This window comes from Eptesicus fuscus, chromosome 11 (genome assembly GCF_027574615.1).
Source record: "Eptesicus fuscus isolate TK198812 chromosome 11, DD_ASM_mEF_20220401, whole genome shotgun sequence".
Classification (NCBI taxonomy): domain Eukaryota; kingdom Metazoa; phylum Chordata; class Mammalia; order Chiroptera; family Vespertilionidae; genus Eptesicus; species Eptesicus fuscus.
In genome coordinates this window covers 49,395,281-49,414,207 of record NC_072483.1, presented here as the reverse complement: position 1 = coordinate 49,414,207, position 18,927 = coordinate 49,395,281, and the positions used below count along the sequence as shown (strand labels likewise).

The following is an 18,927-nucleotide window of genomic DNA, read 5'->3' as shown; positions in this document are numbered from 1 at the left end:
CACCTTTTTGGGTGCTGAGAAATATTAGTGAACAAAGAAGATAAGATACCCGGTCTAGGACATTCACATTCTAGTGGGGAGACAAAGAATGAAGAGGTAAGTAAAGATAATCTCAGACTGTGCAACCAGCTATGAAGACAAGGTTACCGTCTGAAAGTGCAGGGTGTGGAGGGTGGAAGAACACCTGGAGGGTGGTCAGGGAAGACCCCTCAGAGGAGGGGACACATGAGCTGAGACCTGAATGATGAGAAGGAGCCAGCCAGGTGAAGACCAAGGGAAGGCAATTTCAGACAAAGGTAACAGCTAGTGCAAAGGCCTGAGGTGGGAAAGAGAAGAAAGAAGGCTGGTTGTGCCACCTTGCACTGAGCATGGTGAAGAGGAAGTGTGAGATGAGGCTGGATGGGTGCTCAGAAGAACAATCTGGATTTGATTATATTACGTTGTTGTATTTAATACCGTTTTATTTTCTTCTGATATGGCTGCATGAAGTTACATTTCTTTGCAGTTTGCTTTTTGATATCTTTCATTATTATTTTGAACTGGTTTTTATATTTTTTGTTGATTTTTAACATTTCATGTCTTTATGTTTTATCATTTCAACTGCATATAATCTCCCAGAGATTGAGGACTACTTTTGGGATTTCTTATGCTTCCTAATAAAATTCTTTGCCTGGACACTGTACACATACTGATTGCTTTGAAACATGCCCCTTGGGAAATCTGCACTTAGCTGTCTGCAAATTCTATAGGAAGAAGGCAACTTTCAAAGTCCTCGTATAGATTTCTAGTGTGTTGGGAAGGTCTTGGAATTGGGTGGGTTTGAACATCCACATTTTTACTTGGAGATTCTTTTTGGTATTAGCCCAGTGCTCTCTCCATGAACTTATAATAGCATTATTGGTGGTAGAAAACATATTGTTGCTAATTACATAATGGCATGAAGGAGAACAGAGTTTGCCACCCCAAAATATGAATCTTTAGGATATTAATTATTTTAAGCTGATTATTTTTAAAAAAACATATTTTCATTGATCTTTAGAGAGAGAGGAAGTAAGAGGGAAAAAGAGAGAGAAACATCAACGATGAGAGAATCATCAATAGGCTGCCTCCTGCATCCTCTCTCCCCCCTCCTCCCACTGGGGATAAAGTCCAAAACCCAGGCATGTGCCCTGACTGGGAATCAAACCAGTGACCTCATGGTTCATGGGTCAATGCTCAACCACTGAGCCACACCAGCCAGGTTTATGCTGGTTATTTTTAAGGCCCAGAAGGCTCGGGAAGAACCTCTGACCTTCCCTCTAACTGCTTAAGAGATTTAAGATGGAAAGCCTGCTCCAGGAAGAAGCTATCACCAGAGTTAACAATAGATGACCCTTGAACACCTGGGGGTTAGCAATGCTGACCCCTGTGCAGTTGAAAATCTGGGTATAACTTTTGACTCCCCCAAAACTAAACTATAGTCATCTGGCAGTATCCACAAGGGTTTGGTTCCAGGACCCCACTGATACCAAAATCCGAGGATGCTCAAGTCCCTTGTATAAAATGATGTAGGACAATGCATACAGTTGGCTCTCTACATCCACAGATTCCCAACTGCGGATCAGAAACACTTTTTTAACCCATGGTTTGTTGAATCCGTTGGTGGAAACCTGGGGATATGAAGAGCAGACTATATGTTTATTGACAAAACATCCACATATAAGTGGATCAGCGCAGATCAAACCCATGTTTTCAAGCATCAACTGTACAGTTGAATCTGAACGAGGTGTGATATACAGGGAGCAACCTCACAAGGTCTGTTTGATCGAAGTCCTCTCTGTCCCACTGTCTCTAGATGTCCCAGCAAACATGTGTTCACTAGACATTAACTCCTTTCACCTCCCTGTGAACTGCTTATTTCCCTTTGAAATCCCAGATCCTTACCTCCCTCTCCTTAGCCCAGGATGATATATGCCTTATTTTGCTTTACTGTCTTTGGAATTCTTCATGCTTATATGAATTCCCCATATGTATATGTATATTATATTTGATTTTCTCTTGTTAATCTGCCTTATGTCATTTTTTCATTATTCCACCAGCCATAAGCATTAAGACGGGAAGGGGTAATTTTCCCTTCTCCCACAATACAAAAATAAAAGGATTCAAAACATTTCTCTTCCTTCATGAATTAGCCTCTGTTAATGTTTCCAGAAGTACCGAAGTTTGCCCCATGCCTCTCATTCCAAATAAAATGACTACCTTAAAATAACATTCATAAATAAATACACCTAAATATGGGCACGTCTGAAATAGAACCAACCTCCTAATACAGTAGCAACTGTGGCTATCAGCATGCTTTATGCAGCCTGGGATAGTGGCAGCCGGCCAGCATATTATCCTCTAATCCATTGCTAGTCTACCTCCTAAATGCTATAAATATTCATGCACGCCACAGAAAGCTACAAAGGGCTTTATTCAAACATTTTTTTGAATACTCCTTTATGTTCCCCCCAAATGAAAGAATGTCTGCCTTTTTTTATTTTTATTTTTGCATAAGGATCAGAGTGTGAATTCTCTTTTGTTCCTACTCACAAGTCCTGAAAACCAATATGCGACAAATTCTCTAATCCTCACTTCATACCTCACGGGTGAAGAGGTTCAAAATAAAAATACTTAGGGTTGGCACGGTCGTTTGCTGTGACTGCCATGCTGCTGCCACGGGAAGGCATCAGTGTCCCTGGCTCCCCCGGTGACTTCGACCCCTGGCAGGGGCTCCTTCTGGGGACTTAGCCGACCAGCCCCACAAAGGCTGCCAGCTCTGCACAGCACCTTGGCCTTGCTGGTGGTTGACTGGGAAGCAGCATGCACAGCAACCTGAAAAGGGAGCTGCATCCTTCCCTAGACACACAGGAATAACAGTGCCACTAGTGGGGGTTGGACGTGGCAGTGGCGTGGCTGTGGCACGGGGGCTCGGGCGGGGGGAAGGGGGAGGTATGAAGAGGAGTTGGACAGTTGACAACAAGTGCCAGGCTGGTCAAAGCCAGGTTTAAAAACCATAATCAAACCTTTTCAAATTATATTTCATTTTCCAGTAACCTCATGGAAGGGCAGCTGTAAAATTAAACAGTCATGATTTATCAAATGAAATAAACGTTATAGTTGCAGGAGAACCAACAGTACTCTTTCTGTATCCTTCCTCCCCATCTCTCTCATAGTAATAAAAACCCCTAATTTTTAGTGGGGCACATGGATACCCCCAAATAAGGGCTACATATCCTACCTTCCCTTGCATGGGACTAAATTTCTGACCAGTAAAATGTGAGCCGAGCGGTGAGTACAACTCCAAGTCTTAGCCTTGCGGGGAAGAAGCGTGTATCTGCCTTTTCCCTTTCCCCTTCCCTCCATTGGAATGGGGTCCTGGCGGTCGCCCCCTGGGACCATGTGGAAGGTGAAATGAAGAGAATTCTGGAACTTGGCTGCCTCCTGGCATAGAGCTACCATACTGGCGTGGACTTTAATGTGAGATAGAAATACACATATCTGGCTTAAGCCATTGTTAATTTGAGTTTCTGTTATTGCAGCTGAACTGTTATTTTAGTCATTCAGTAGCTTTTAAGCAAAAGTGGACTCTTCCTACATGACCGGCATGGCTCAGTGGTTGAGCATCAGTTCCCGGTCAGGGCACATGCCCAGATTGTGGGCTCAATCCCCAGTGGGGGGGCGTGCAGGAGGCAGCCTATCAGTGATTCTCTCTCACCATTGATGTTTCTCTCTTTCCTTCTCCCTTCCTCACTGAAATCAATAATCCTACATAATAAAAGGCTAATATGCAAATATACCAAACGTTGGAACAACCAAACAACAGGTCGCTATGACGTGCGCTGACCACCAGGGGGCACACATGGGACATGGCGGGGGTTGGCCGCGGCAGGATGGTGAAGCAGGTGAGCAGGGGTGCCAGACCAAGGTGGGGTGCTGGTCGCTGTCATCGGGGTGAGCCTCTGGTGGTTACTGAAAATTCTTTGCTCCTGCCTGGTGCTTGCACCTGCCGGCAGCACCGGCCCCACTCGCACCTGTTACATCAGCGGGTGCGAGCAGTGGCTGCTGGCCCTGATTGCTCCTCAGGGCTTCTCCATCTCCCCCTGCTCCTGAAGGTCAATTGGAGCTGGCAGTCGCCTCTCGCACCTGCTGCTGGCGATGGCCCCACTCGCACCCACTGCTGGCGCCAGAGCCACTGCTCGCACCCACTGCTGGTGCTCGGCGCCGGTCCCGATCGCTCGGCACCATCAGAGGGTGTGAGTGGCGGCTGCCAGTCCTGATAGCTCCTGAAGGCTTCTCTACTTCCCTCTGCTCCTGAGGGGTGATCGGGGCAGCAGCCACCACTTGCACCTGCTGATGGCTCTGGCCCTGCTCGCACCCATTGCTGGCGCCAGCCCCAATCGCTCCATCAGTGTGTGTGTGCGGGACTTGTGCCTGCAGTGCGTGGGAGCGGTGGTGGCAGGAGCAGGGCTGCTGGCAGACAGGGGACCAGGGGCCGCGGTGGGAGGGGCAGAGCGGGGGCCCGGAGGACGGGCTGAGACTCTCCCCTGTGCCCACCGCAGCCTCGTGGCCCAAAGTTCCTTTCAAGGTGCACGAATTCGTGCACTGGGCCCCTAGTGTGTGTGTGTGTGTGTGTGTGTGTGTGTGTGTGTGTGTGTGTGTGTGTATGTGGGTTTTTTTTAAAGTGGACTCTTCCTGGAGCAGGGGGTAAAGGACCTCTCTCCTCACTGCTAGGCATCTAAGAATCCACTGCTATGAGCACGAAGTGCAGAAATGGGGAAGGGGAACTCCCTTAGTGTCCACTGAATGCAATCTTGACCTTGCCTTTGCAGGTTATGGGTGCATCTAAAAACCCAGATGAAACAACTTTTATCCTCCTTATGGATATTTTTGCTGTTCTTGTTTGTTCTGTTTAGTTAACTTTAATGATCAAAAGTTCTAAAAAGTTCAACCATCTCTTTTAGGAAACGCCGACTTCTATGCCTCTTTGCACATGTATATTTTATAGTCAAATGGCTGGCTTAGCCACCGCTCCATCTGCATTTCTGCATAAGTCAACCGGAAGGTTCTTTAACTACTTGCTAAATCTCTCATTGCTGGAAAACAGGTTTTCTTTGGGGAAATAGGTTTAATTTTTCATACTAATAAGTAAGCAAAGAATGTGTGTGTGTTTTTTTAACTTTGACCAAAGAATTATTAAACTGACACAGTAATAGAGATGTCCGGACCCTGCCCTTGGAGCGAGGGGTAAGGGGGTGACTGCTGAGAAAATATTTGCCCTCTAGGATAGAGTATCTTTGAAGAGTGTGAACTCATGTGCTATTTCTTAAGAAGCTTAAGACATGGGAACCTAGTGCCCAGCAATTGCTGCACTTCTTTTTCAGACCAGGCATTGCAATAAGCTCATTCCCAAAGTCAAATGGTGTGAGCCTTATAGGATTACTGCAGGGTGTTTCCAATTCTCCTGGAACCTTCAGGCGAGCTGGGTTTCAAGAAGCAAATAGAAGAACAGTTTTCTATCGCACTGTATTGCTCGCAGGAATACTTATATACTCTGGACCCACCCACTCTCTCCAGGGATAGATGGAGGAGGCACGATCTCCATTTTCTGTTGGAGAAACTGACCGGCAGAGAAGGGGTACCTGCAAAGTGATGAGGCTGAGAATCGAACCTCATGTGTCCCAAACTCCAAGCCCTTAGCTTCTCCTGCAAGAACCACATTCATCACTGCAAACCCTGGCCCCGGGCAGATGCTCACCCTCAGATGCAACACTGACACCTCATCTATCCAGGCTGCCGCCAAAGGATTCGGAAGACAATGGAGCATTCCATTAATACGCACTAGGCGGCTAAATAAGGGTTTTGGCACGACCTGCTTTATGATAAGAACATAAACTGCAAAGTAACTAATGCCAGAAAACACAGCCTATTTGGGGGGAGTAAGATTGAAAAATACTGAATATGTGCCAGTTCCACATGTGTTCTTTATAAAAATCTTGGGTTTGGATATGAAGATTTTCAAGTTCCCTCTCTGAACTTCAGTGAACTTTATTGGAACAAACAATGCACATTCAGATGAATAGTCCCTAATAAAGATCGGCTATAGAGTTGCCTTTTACCTACATGCACTAAAGTCAGGTTCGGCAGGTAAACATTTCAAAGGCATCCTGGGGCAGGCAAGTGCCACAAACCTTACAGCAAAACAACGCCGCGGGAGTCACTCTGGCGCGTTCTGCATTTTAGCAGCAGGCAGCCCAGGACCAAGCACCGGCGTAAAAGCTGCCGCTGCTGTGAGCCGCGGCACAAATACTATTCAACCTCACAAAAGAGACTGACAGAGTAAACTAGCAGCCAATTTGAACCAAGGATTTCGAAACTCCTTTATGTGTAACTCCCCTTTTAACATGGCAGCATATAGGAGAATTATTTCCTTTATTAGTACAGATGCAAATTTCTTTTGAAAAAAAAACCAACAACACCATGCACGTACCATTTTTTCAAAGTTGACTAGATTGTCAATGAACGTCTTGTTCCCCTCATGAGTAAATGTCATATCTGCGAAGAAATAAAAGTCACATTCTGATCACTAACAGAAATATGTCACACTAAGAAACCACAATAGCACCATTAGATTATGCTGGAGGATTTGCATAACACTGCAGTCGAAAAAAGCTGACAATAGTTCCTTTTATGTTCGGTGGTTAACTTTCTAAAGCACTTTCCCTGAGGTTAGTAAAATTTCCCCACCAACCCTCTGTTTTACTATCGAGGCTTCCAAATTGTGGATTCCTGCTCCTCCAATCACCTTCCCAACCCTTTCAGAAAAATCAAGATTGAGAGGAGATGCAGAAGGTGGAAGGATGCGATCATTCTTCCCCAAAGATCCATCTGATGGGGCTCTTGTTCATTTCCTTTCCCATCTACTCATCGCTGGCGTGGCCTGTGCATTCTCTCGGAATTACCTTTGATGAGCAAAGGCATGAAGGGGATGAGAGGAGGCTCCAGCTTGGCCACTGTCAGCCGGTAGGCTCTGTGGTTTCTTGAAGGATCCTTCAGGGAAACAGAGAGGCTGATGAGCAATTAATGACACATGCACCACTCCCTTTACCTCCCAACACGCCCCGCCTTGTCATCCCACAATCAGGGAGTTCGGGATCAAGTGAAGCTACAAAAGAAAGGTAAGACTTAGCTAAACAAACTGGTTTGTGTTTTAAAACAACTTTATGTGACTTGAGAGTAATTTGCTTTTTATTTCCTTTCACGTTTGAAGGGAGATTTGCCTATAGGGATCCAGGGGGGAGATTCCTTTGATTGCAAATATAAAACGTGTAAAACAAACCTCAACCAGGAGCATCCCTTCTCCCCAAGCGCTGCTCCTTCCCTGAGTTCCGATCGCCCTCCTCTCTGCCTTGCATAGCCAGTCCCGACTTGCCCTTTCTGAAACCATCCCATCACTCCTGCCAAGTCCCACTCCTTTCCCGTCTGTTAACACCTCCCAGCCAGTGAGGAAAAATAATTTTGGCAAGCCAAGAAAAATGCAACTTCCAACCCATAGCCAACCTGTGCTCGGTGGAGAGGATCCTATTACACTGCTTTTCTTAGTTACACAAATTGACCTTATGTGGGACATAAGTCCTCTTTAAGTTAGTTCCCGAGGGTGCCATTCATTAGTCAGACATGCTTGTTTTAGCAGCACTAAAACGGGATCATAAACTTCTTAAAGTCATACAAGGACAGATAAAATTTCTGAAATGAGAACTTCAATTCAGCTAATCAGACATTGGATTAATGCAGACAGGGAACAGAATAAAGGAGCCACTGTCACTTACCATTAAACTTTCAAACTCCGCATAGAACTTCTTGAACTTGCTTGGCAGTTTCTGTTAATGAAATGAAAAATGCCACACTCGCATGTCAGGTTCAATATCTAGATGTGCATCACGTGCTACCATTTCTGGGGGAAATGTGTTTCTTTTGGCTCTTAATCAAACAGCTCTAGGACAGGCCAGACCGTAATCTGTCTCGTCACTTGAGGATAATCTTCTGGAATACAGAGAACTCCTCTTTTAAAACTCCTAACCTAGTTGAACCCAAAGTAACTATGGATGCTTTGGTCTTCATGCGTTTATAATGTTTTCTGAGATGCATTAGTCATAAAGAGAACTGCATTCCCAGATTACAGATGTTTTGGAATCAAACTCTCTGATTCCCACAATTAGGAATTCAGACCAGAAAATAGTAGGATTAAACATTTTAGAAACTTCCCTTTTTAAGCCTTCTCCCTTATGATGCGAGCTACACGAGAACAGGGATTTTCACCAGTTTTGTCTACTGCTGTATCCTTAGTACCAACAAGTGTCAGGAACACAGTGGGTGCTCAATAAATATGTATTTGGCTAGATTCAACCCGTGTTTTATAGACATTAAGTCCCACAGTTTCAGTGAAATGCCCAACGTCACACAGCTGGCTGTGGTCACAGCCTCTGGAATGCACATCACCTGCTTCCTTTCCTGTTGCCTCTCCCGTACGCGCCACGCTTCCCTACCCAGGCATTTCCCCCACAGGATTTCCCAGCCCTGCTGTCAGACAAACATGGACAGCCCCACCAACTTAGTAATTCCTTATGTTTATACTCTGGCACATGATTCAACACCACTCACTGTCCCTGTGTATCTACCGCAGTAGGTCGATACTGAAACGTCTTCCATCTTCGGGTCTGGCTCTGCTTAAGTTGAGAACCTGGCTCTGCTTAGGTTCCAAGCTTTTAGTAGAGCTGAGCTTTTCCCTTCCGGCTGGGCCACCCCAAGAGAGAGCAGCATGACCTGCTCGCCATCCTGCGGCTCTGGGAGCACCGACCGTCCTGGGCCTCAGAGATTCCCAGCTCAGCTCTGCTCTGCACAGTGACGTCATCAACCAATCCTCAGGAAAACTTTCTTCTTTCCCCCTCATATCTGAGTCAGTTTAAAGAGTCCCACTTAGTCATTGTAAAATATATTATTTTGTTTTTAGGAAGCCAAATTCATTTTCCTGGCGCCTATTTTCAATGTAGGCTTCGGGGAAACTTGATATCCTTGCCTAGAGGGGATGTTCAAAGGGATGAAAGCGGGGTGGGCATCAAGAGGCACAAGGATCTCATCCCACAGGAAGTATCCAGATCTTCATACTAGGACAGTGGTTGGCAAACTCATTAGTCAACAGAGCCAAATATCAACAGTACAATGATTGAAATTTCTTTTGAGAGCCGTAAACCGACTTCTGCGTATGGGCCACGAAGTTTTAATCGCACTGAACGTGCGCGCCCACACGTGGTATTTTGTGGAAGAGCCACACTCAAGGGGCCAAAGAGCCGCATGTGGCTCGCGAGCTGCAGTTTGCCGACCACTGTACTAGGAGATAACGTTCCACAAACACAGGTCATTTTATAAATTAGGAATGAATTCATTTTGGTTAGACCTCTCACACTAGTTCTCTTTCTTAACTTAGCTGGCTTTTGTGTCAAAGGCAGGAAGGCATATGGTAATAAAACAATGTTCTGGGTCTTAATACCATTATCTACCTACACCCCAGAGCAGGGATGCTCAACGGGGGGCACTTTTGCACACCCCAGGGAATATTGGGTATTGGGTAATGTCTGCAGACATTTTTTGTTGTCATTGGGGTGGGGTGAGGTGGCAGGTGCTGTTGGTATTCAGTAGGCAGAGGCCAGGGATGCTGCGAAGTGTCCTACAATGCACAGGACAGCCCACACAGAGAATGATCCTGCCCCAAATGTCAATACTGCTGGGCCAAGGACCTGTTCCAGGTTATCACTGCCATGTGCTTTATCTCTGATCGGCCTTGCCCTTCTCTTCTGATCCACTGCCTTTGCCATGTGGTTTAACTTGATTTTCTGGTCTGCTCATGGACAGTTTCATGTGGTTGGGGGTCAGGCGCTGGTGCCCACACTGCTCGTGCACCATCCGGTTCTCACTGCAGTTGTAGGGAAGCCCTTGGGAGTGCTTGGCAAGTCCAGGTAGATAAATCCAAATCAAAGATCTTTCTGCTGAGTGATATAATTATATTCATCTTTAAAAAAAAATAAAGGCTTATAAACGATGAAAGGTTAATCTCCTCTTTCCAGCAACATGCAAGGAAGAGAACAGAAGCTCACAGAATGAGGGATGCTTTCCTATTCCCCACGAGACAGGAGGACTGGCCAGATAGCTCTCTGCCTTTGCTGACTGCATCCCCCCCAATGAGCCTCCATTTTCCTCTTTAGGAGGAAAGGGGACTCCGACCGTGTTTAACACATGCTTCAGCCTTCATGTCTGGCGGCTGTCGGGCAGTACCTACACGGGGCCTTCCGGACCCCTATGAGGCTTTATACTTCTTTGATCATCCCAACCAGCTCATTTGGACTCTAGGGGCAGGGGTGATCAGATGCTGGAAACAGGTTGGGGAAATCTGAGGGGGACCCCCGCCCCGCAAGTCTCCAGAGAGACCGAGAGCTGTGGGCTCAGGACAGGGGAGCCTGCGCAGTGGCTTCATCGCTCAGCTCCCCTGGCAGCACTAAGTCTGTCCTTCTGGGTGGAAGGTGACACAGCTGCGTGGCACGTGGGCCTCGCCAATGCCCTCATTCCTATATTCAGGGGATGAGCTGCTGTGTGCTGCATCTGCCTGGAATTTTAAGAGAAAACCAAGACAGAAGGACGTGTGAGGACCTGCCCTCTAAACGTTTCCCCTGAAGAAAACAGTGTCAAAAGGGATATGGGGAAGGAAACCTTTCACGGAAACATTTAGTGATGCAATCAGCTGCCCGAAGCACCAATGCAAACCCAGTCTCTGTTATCTCCTTCTCGCCCTCTTCCTGTGTCCCACTTGCACAGACTTTTTATTTTTAGTAAGAGTCTATTTTTGTGTGCATGTTCTCTTAGAGCTTAGTATTTCTTTGACTATATACCTACTCCGTACACAATACCTTTTTCAATTCACACTCCGAGGCACATTTTGAGTACTTAGCTAATGAAAAAAAAATGAAGATGTCCCCTAGCATAAATGATCAACTATCAATAAACCTCTAATCATATTTGCTACAGAAGTTCATAATACACTTGCATAACTTTTGCCCCAAACTGACTACTAGCCAACTGCTGTTCCTCCGTCCACAGAGAGGTCTGCCAGGCAGTTGGTACTCGGCTGGGCCAAACAGTTGGCCTTCTGGCTAATTCCCCCAGAAGCAAAATGACTACTTAGAGGGAAAAAAAAAAAAAAAGGATCTTCTGTCTTCTCTTAATTATAAATAAGGTTTATTGCAAAGGTAATAAGCAGACACCCCAGAGAACAATGGAATCTATGAGCAAAACCTTTGTTGTTGATTCCCATTACACCTAGGAACGAGACTTAGGATTATTTACATTATATAGACCGAGAAGTTGAGAACCCCTCCGCACACGAAAGGACAGTACCTCTTTCAGCTCACACTCTGCGGCAACTAGAAAAAGGAGACAGGTCACCTCCCTCAAAGTGTCCCACCTTTCCCATTGTTACACGAGCGTGAGTGATATTTCTACACATAAAGCTCACTGGTGAGCCTGTGTTTTTCTTCTTAAGGCAAAAGTCACAGCTGGATCTCAGCTGCAGCTTACCTCCCACGTTAGTGCCAAGCGGCTCACAGCAACATTACTCAGTCCCATGACGATGGCAAAGAAGGAATTCAGATTTTTGTACTCCTTACAGCTGAAACACAAGAGGCACATGCTTGAGTAAAATGCCACTTTTGAGTGAGATAACAACATTAGCATTCTATTTGCTGATAGCCATTAATATTCGTCAAGACTCCTTTATGAGACTGGGCAACGATAGATGTAACGCACTGTGTAAGCTCCACGTGGGTGACCACGCTCTGCTGTTTAGTTTCTCACGGTAATTTTAGAAAGGCGATGGTTTGGGCTAAGTCCAGGTTTTGTTTTTGTTTTAAATATATTTTTACTGATTTCAGAGAGGAAGGGAGAGAGAGAGAAATGTCAATGACGAGAGAGAATCACTGACTGGCTACTTCTGGCACGCCCCATACTGGGGATGGAGCACAGCCTGGGCATGTGCCCTGACCGGGAATCCAACTGTGACCTCCTGGTTCATAGGTCGACATTCAACCACTGAGCCATTCCGGCTGGGCTAAGCCCAGGTGTTGAGAAGGAATTTTAAGATATCTGACCTAGGGATGGTTATTAATACCCCAAAACTTGCTGAAAGCCTCGTGGGACCCGAGGGAAACATCTCATGAGACGGGAACAGAGAAAGCATATGTCCTTGATGAGGTCCGGACTTGTAGCCTGAAGCTGGGCACCTCCTCTGGAGAGAGAACAAGGAAACCACAGTGCTGCAGCCACCACGACTTCCAGCTGCCCTGCAAATGCTTCTCATCTATCCAAAAAGGTCAATGTACCTGCCATGATCCCTATCGACTCAAGGAGTTTTAAAGCTGAGAAAAAAACACCTAAGCGATTGACCAGAAAAGAAATAACCTATTTTCCCTGTGTTTTATTGATGTTAATGAAGCTGATCATTTTGAATCTATACTTATGCCACTATTAGCTTTTCTAAATATATATTCGGAATTTATACTTATGCCATTGTTACCTTTTCTAAATATATATTTGGGAATAAGAATCTTGTGGGGCAAGACCAAAGACACTTATTAGAATGGCAATATTTAGCCCAGGTACTTGGATTAATAGCCCAACTTCATACCGGCTCCTTGAAAAGGGAAAGAAGAACTCATTTTGCAGTAAGCGCAAACCCTTCCCCCAAATCAACGTGGCTATCTGAGTGGACTGTATCACAACTAATCCTGTTTGGATGACATTTTTGTAAAAGGCTAGTTCACTTGTAGCACTTGCTGGCCCTGTTCTTGCAGAGATGGCAACCAGTGGTTCTTCAATGGTCTGTGTGGAAACGGGAAGACATTTCGGAGACGCTCCAGTGTGTCTGATCCCATCAGTGGAAACGCGAGCAGGCCAGGGCTGAAGGCAGTGAGCACGATCATGTGCACTCGCTCGCCTTTGTCCTGTCGATGTGGTCTTAAAAGAAAGTAGGCAGGACGCAGGCTTGCCTTTCTGGTCACTGCTCTGGTCACTGTCGGCAAGTGACTACCCCCTAAGTAAGCCATGACATTTCTCTATGCCTCAGTCTCTTCACCTGCAGAAGGGGATGATGACATTTGGACCCCCAAGTCCGCACAGCTCTGGGCAGGTCAAAGAGCTTCAACAGGATATGCTGAAGGTTCTCTAAGAATACCAGACAACGTATCTATGCCCACGGGGCTTAGACCTCAGCCTGTTGCTCTTGGTTTATGAACGTGTGCAATCTTCTCCTCGGGGCTGTGTGAACAGTGCCACTGTAGGACAGCAGGGATTCAGAATGGTTAAATAAGATAAACCAATTAAAACCGAAGGTCAAATCCACTACTCATTTACATAATCAGAAAGAGGAGAGAAAAGAAAGGCAAAAATGTTTTTTAAGAAGTCCTGCGCTCTGAGACGCTCTGCTGTGTCGCCCTGTAAAATCACAGGGCTGGGCCCACACGGTTTCCCGGTCTCCCGCGTTTGTGTGCAGACTGCCTCTCTCGTCCCCTGGCCGCCCTTAGCGCTGCCAGGCTGAGGGGAGGAGGAATGTGCTCCCTGAACCGGGAAGGCATACATTGTCACAGTTTCCATAATCATCTCCTTCCAAACATGTGAAGGCATTTGTCCTTTGCGACAAGGCTATTCAGGCTCCGAGGGAAAGTGGCTACACTCTGAACCAGAAATTCATAAGCAACCTCTTACCAAATCTTTCTTCAAAGGGGAAGCTTTTCCAAATTAAGAGACACCAGCATTTGAATCCAGGGGATTTGGATATCCTGGGGAACTATCAAATTTTTGGCCAAAAAAAAAAAAATTATAAGCATTTGGCAAGCCGATACGTATATAATGTCAAGCAGCACTGACTTCTTTGTTTAGCCCCGGAAATCAGCCTCTGTATGGGATCTAAACTGTTTGGCTCAAGAAAATCGCCTGGCGGGGATCACTGTGCACCCCACCTTCCTGCGCCCCCAGCTCCCTGCATTCAGAAAGGAAAGACGTCTCCCAGCCACAGGCCACATTTAGCGTTTTATTTTTAGCATTGTGGTGATCCCAAAAACATGGACGTAAACAGGAGGTTGTCAGGCCTATCTAAATAGCAGAAGATTAAATTCAGGTCAGGGAGAAATCTAACTGGCCCCCGCAGTAAATAAATTGTTTCCCATGAAGTGCTCTTAAATAGAATATTTATAAGATGCTTGCTTTTTCTGATGGTTATGGAGATGATTTTCCTGTACCAGGTTAGCTCGCCGTTGTGCATTTTACCAATTTTATTCAGGCTGAGTTGGAAGTGCGTGTGCCTACTGCCCTCTACTGGTGAGAATGCGCCATGTTGGACACCGACTTCAAGGGCCTCCTGAAACAGAACTTTCCACAACAGAACTTGGCCGACACCGAAGGAGGCACGAAGTCTGAGTTAGTTCAGAGCAAAAAAGGGGTCACGATTTCGGCCCCGGCATCAGTGCTGTGAGATGTTAATTTATATAATGCTGTCAACTATGACAAAAAACAGGATGGAATTCATCTTTTACAAGAGTGCGATTATTCTTAAGCCCCCGTGGTTGATCCTGGTGCACAAGGGGACCCTGTATCTTGCTTTTCTTTTTAAGGTGTAGACCGAGAGAACAACATGAAGACGCAGCTCCAACACTTTTCTCTTCCCACGCTAATGATACTTACTGGGCTGCTATTTTAATAAATTTTTTTAAGAGCTGAACACGCTTGCTGGGCTGGGAACAAAGGCAAATCTCGGTGACAACCCAAAACTGAATTTCATTAAATCTCCTCAGAAACAAATCCAAGTTTGCTGTGGTCTTTTTAAAATTATGCCTTCCAAATGTGTGATAGATTAGCTCCAGCTAGAAGAGAAAGGAAAACAATGTCACTTCTTTGCTTTTCAATCAAAACACCAGCGAGGCTTCTCTCTTTGTCAAAACAAATCAGCGCTGGTCAGGGAATGTGGACGTAATCAGGGGCCAGGATTCCGCCTGCCCTCTGGGCCCGAAGGGCTTCAACGAGGCTTGTGAAATACATTAACGACCAACTAGGTGCTGTTGGCTCCATGCACTCAGGGACACAGAGCTTACCGTAAATCATGCAGATTTTCCTTTAACACTCAAAGACTTTATGGCAGGCTTTATTAATAAACTGAGTATTAAAACAGCGATCATGTGGTTTCCACATTGCAGCCAGCATTAGCATTTGCAGCTGAGCGATGCCAGCAGCGTCCGCGGGAATGGCTGTGTACCTGCTAACGCTCTCAATCAAGCGGCTTACCTCATGCACGCAGTTGAAGAGTTCCCAATCATAAATTGTCATCTGGTATGCTAAATCTTTCGAGCTCATCAGTTCAAAAGTTCCCACTGTTCCGACAGTTGGGCCTTCCTGTTCTGGCAAGGGAGTCTATGAATAATCATACAAAAATATATCAGCATCTCAAAACAGCCGAGCACTTGCTGCTGACTGCTTTAAGGAGGGGAGAGGATTCGGGTAAGGCTTTCGGGAACATCTTGGAACTTTGCTTTTACCCAGAGGGCACGGATGCCTTCACTCCCAACGCTCACTCACTCCGGTGCCCTCTCTCTAGTCATCACGGACACTCCGATCAGTTCACTGGCTGGAACAGGTGGACGTCACCAGTCAGATTCAGAGCAGCGTGACGGGGAGGCTCCTTCCTGCCTGGGCCTGGGAGCTCCCTGGAAACAATGCCTTTTCTCTGGTAGAGATGGGAGAGGTTCCTGGAGGCTTTCCCCTCCGATTGCCCAGTGAAGCTGTTCCAAGCGGGCACCGCTCTCTAGCCACAGGGCTGGTTACTACCTACCCGGCCGGGGCTGGTGACTGTGGTTGAGTTGCCACAGCTCCATCTCTTACAGCACGTCGCCTGGGGTTACAGGCGACGGGGCTCTGTGTGCTGTGATTCATCCCCTCTCCGGGAGATGCCGTGCAAAGGACGATTCTCACATGGGCCTGGTGGTTTGGGCCAAGGTATCAGCAAACCAAACTCGGCTACTCTCTGGAAGTCCCTCAGTCAGAACTTTCCAACCAACTTACTTATGTCATTTTACTTGATGAGAAGTGATTTAGAGTCCTTTCTTTAGTAAAACAAATGATTCATATACATTGGAAACATGTATAAAATATTAACACCTATCCCTCTATAATGTAAGTACAAAGTTATAAAAGTCATAGGAAGTGAACAAGCATTTCCTTCGTATCATGTATGCCACATATGGATATTCAGTATTTAGACTGGAAGTACTAACACTGTACAAGTTGTACCATCATCACTATTATCATCACCCCTAACCGTTACACTCTATAAATGCCCACTGTATTCTGGGCACTAAAGAAATGACATATTCAGGATGTGGGTGGTCCCTGCATTTGAAAGTTGGCATCTAAGAGAGGAGTGTGCCCTGACCAGCAAGTACCATCCTGCACATCAAGGGTCAACTGCTGCCGTTCATTTGCACGTATACGGGGCAGACAGAGGCATCAACACACACCTGACTCCCAGACACACAGATGACCAGGTGGGAGAGCGTGAACGGGCTTTTGGAGAGTTAGTGGGCATTTGGAATGAAGTATGGGCTGAAGAGGTTCTTGGAGAAAGAAGCCGGGCTTTGGAAGACGAAGCAGGCAAACTCTGGGTGGGTTAGAACAGCGAGGATTCCCCTGAGCATCCGGGATGGTGTGCTATAGCTTAAAGATGGCCAGGGAGGCACCGAGGTGGGGACGCTGCCATCAGTCTTGCTTGGCAGGAACTCAGAGCTCAGGGCCAGCTTTTAGAAGGCCTTTGAGTACAGGATGGGGCGTTGGGGTTTTGTGATAGGCCAGGTTAGTGCCAGCTTCACAGAGTAACAGATTCTAAACCTAAACCCCACTCTAACTACAGACTTGGATTGATTCCCTAACCTCCCGAATGTTGGTTGCCAGCTCCGGCAAGTTGAGATCACAGTGCCTAGGATCTAGGCATGCTGAGAGGACTGGATGGGAATAATTGAAGTGTTGCTCATAAGCACAGTGCCTGGCACAGGCGAGGCCCCTTACCCCCCCCCCCCCCCCAATTAGTCCCTTTCCTAGATGTGTGGAGCACTGCAAAGGTGCAGGACCAGGTGATGAGTGCACCTGGATGGAAGAGGTGAATACTGTTGTTCCTGATTTGCTCTATGCTGGGACAGAGGGCAGGGAAGACAGACAATGATGTCAAAGTCCTGAAACTTAGGGAGCCAGCCTGAAGCTGACAGGCAAGTAGCTTATGGACGTAGGTAAGGAGGGTGGCTTCCGGCAGGTCGGTGTGAGGTAGAAAAGCTGGGGAAGCTTTAGAAGCTCGGTCTGAGGACGCCTCTCAGGCTCAGACTGGCCCTGCACTTTCTCCCTTCCTCTCACAATTGCAACTATGACCACAGCCCCTCTGCTCCTCTGTGGAGCTGCCCTCCCGCTCTATACCACGGGTCCACTCTCCTCAGTGGGCCCACATCCCTGTCTCTTGCCCTTGAGGCTTCAGGGCTTCTCACAGAGGGGACACATGAACCCAACAACTGCAGGGAAGATGCCAACATAAAGAAATAGGCAAAGTTCCTTTACTTGTGGATACGGGTCTATCATTCCTGCTTCCCTTCTGCGAGAATAACAGAAAGCCCTGTTGAATCTCTGCCTTTTTTCAGTGGGCAGGGCTCATCGAGCGAGCCTCCTCCCTTCTTGGCCAAGGACAGGCTGACCCCTTCCCTCCATGAAACTCCGATGTGAGCAGCCACAGGCTCCTCTGTCTAAGTGGGGGATGGACTTGCTGACCCTGGGCCCAGAGAGCATCTCCTCGGGCCATTGCCACGCAGACGTCCCTGTGGAAACTTCCTGCAGGGGAGGCCCAGCGGGGCCTCTGCAGGGTCTGCGCTGCACACACAGACCTGGAAACTGCCTGCCCGGAGGCACAGCACGCCCAGACTCCTGCCCTTCTCTTTGTTGAGAGCTGGTTTCTTTGTTAGGCCTGGGTGGTGGAGACTGAGAGGATAGCACTGTTCCCCTCCCACTTTCCAAATGAGGAAACTCAGACCTAAAGAGGATGTGCTGATTGTCAGTGACAAAGAGATGGTGAAAGTCAGCTGCCGTCCCAGCTTCCCTCTCTCCTCGCGCTCCCACACAATGCGTGACTCACTCTGGGTTCTCACTGGCCGCACTAAGTTCTCATTCCACGCTGGTGTCCCTCATTACCTGGTGAGTTCCCAGAGCCACAACCATCTACAATACCTGGAGTGACATAGTGGGCACTAAATAAACATCAATGTTTATTTAGTGCCCACTATGTCACTCCAGGTATTGCAGATGGTTGGAATGGATCCAAGTAGAACCAAACCACAGTACGGTGGGATCTTACAATAATTGGCTCTGTACTAATAGTGATGCTTCAACAAAATGTCAAGAGCATTTACAGCTCCAGAATCCATGCCCGTAACCAACTAGGATAAATCGCTGGCACTCTACTAATTCCAGACAACACAGTTTAGCACCAGGATTTGTTCTGTTCTTGGCTGCTTCTCTTAGTCTCGTAGTAACTGTCATAGGGATGCCAGTCTAGGGCCACACAGGAGCGAGCACAGCACCGAGCGCTAAACAGACACTTCCTAAGTGTAGGCCGATGGCGCCCAGGCTTTGGCCGGCATTCTGGACTGCAGAGGGGCCCGGTGCACCACTGTTCCCAGAAGGACTGTCCGTAAAGAAATCTTTGGAAAGCCGGAGAAGGAGCTGCACATGTTCGGTTTTGTGAGGCCGGTAAGTTAGTCTGACGGCATAACTTGCAGAAAAAGATAA

The 18,927-nt window shown here is 46.9% G+C and overlaps 1 protein-coding gene across 8 annotated transcripts in view; it reads right to left on the bottom strand.

The window, feature by feature from the left end:
* The window catches only part of RAPGEF4 (Rap guanine nucleotide exchange factor 4), a 114,552-nt gene that overhangs the window by 10,507 nt on the left and 85,118 nt on the right, over window positions 1–18,927 (bottom strand). For 5 of the 8 annotated variants that reach the window (XM_054723395.1, XM_054723388.1, XM_054723390.1 and 2 more), the window contains 6 exons: window positions 15,397–15,522; window positions 14,800–14,978; window positions 11,644–11,734; window positions 7,848–7,898; window positions 6,981–7,068; window positions 6,509–6,573 (listed from right to left, as the gene is read on the bottom strand). In XM_054723395.1, the coding sequence (XP_054579370.1) occupies window positions 6,509–6,573; window positions 6,981–7,068; window positions 7,848–7,898; window positions 11,644–11,734; window positions 14,800–14,978; window positions 15,397–15,522 (600 nt within the window). The remainder of the gene's footprint in view (window positions 1–6,508; window positions 6,574–6,980; window positions 7,069–7,847; window positions 7,899–11,643; window positions 11,735–14,799; window positions 14,979–15,396; window positions 15,523–18,927) is intronic. The other 3 variants (XM_054723391.1, XM_054723394.1, XM_054723392.1) reach the window with 2 other exon arrangements.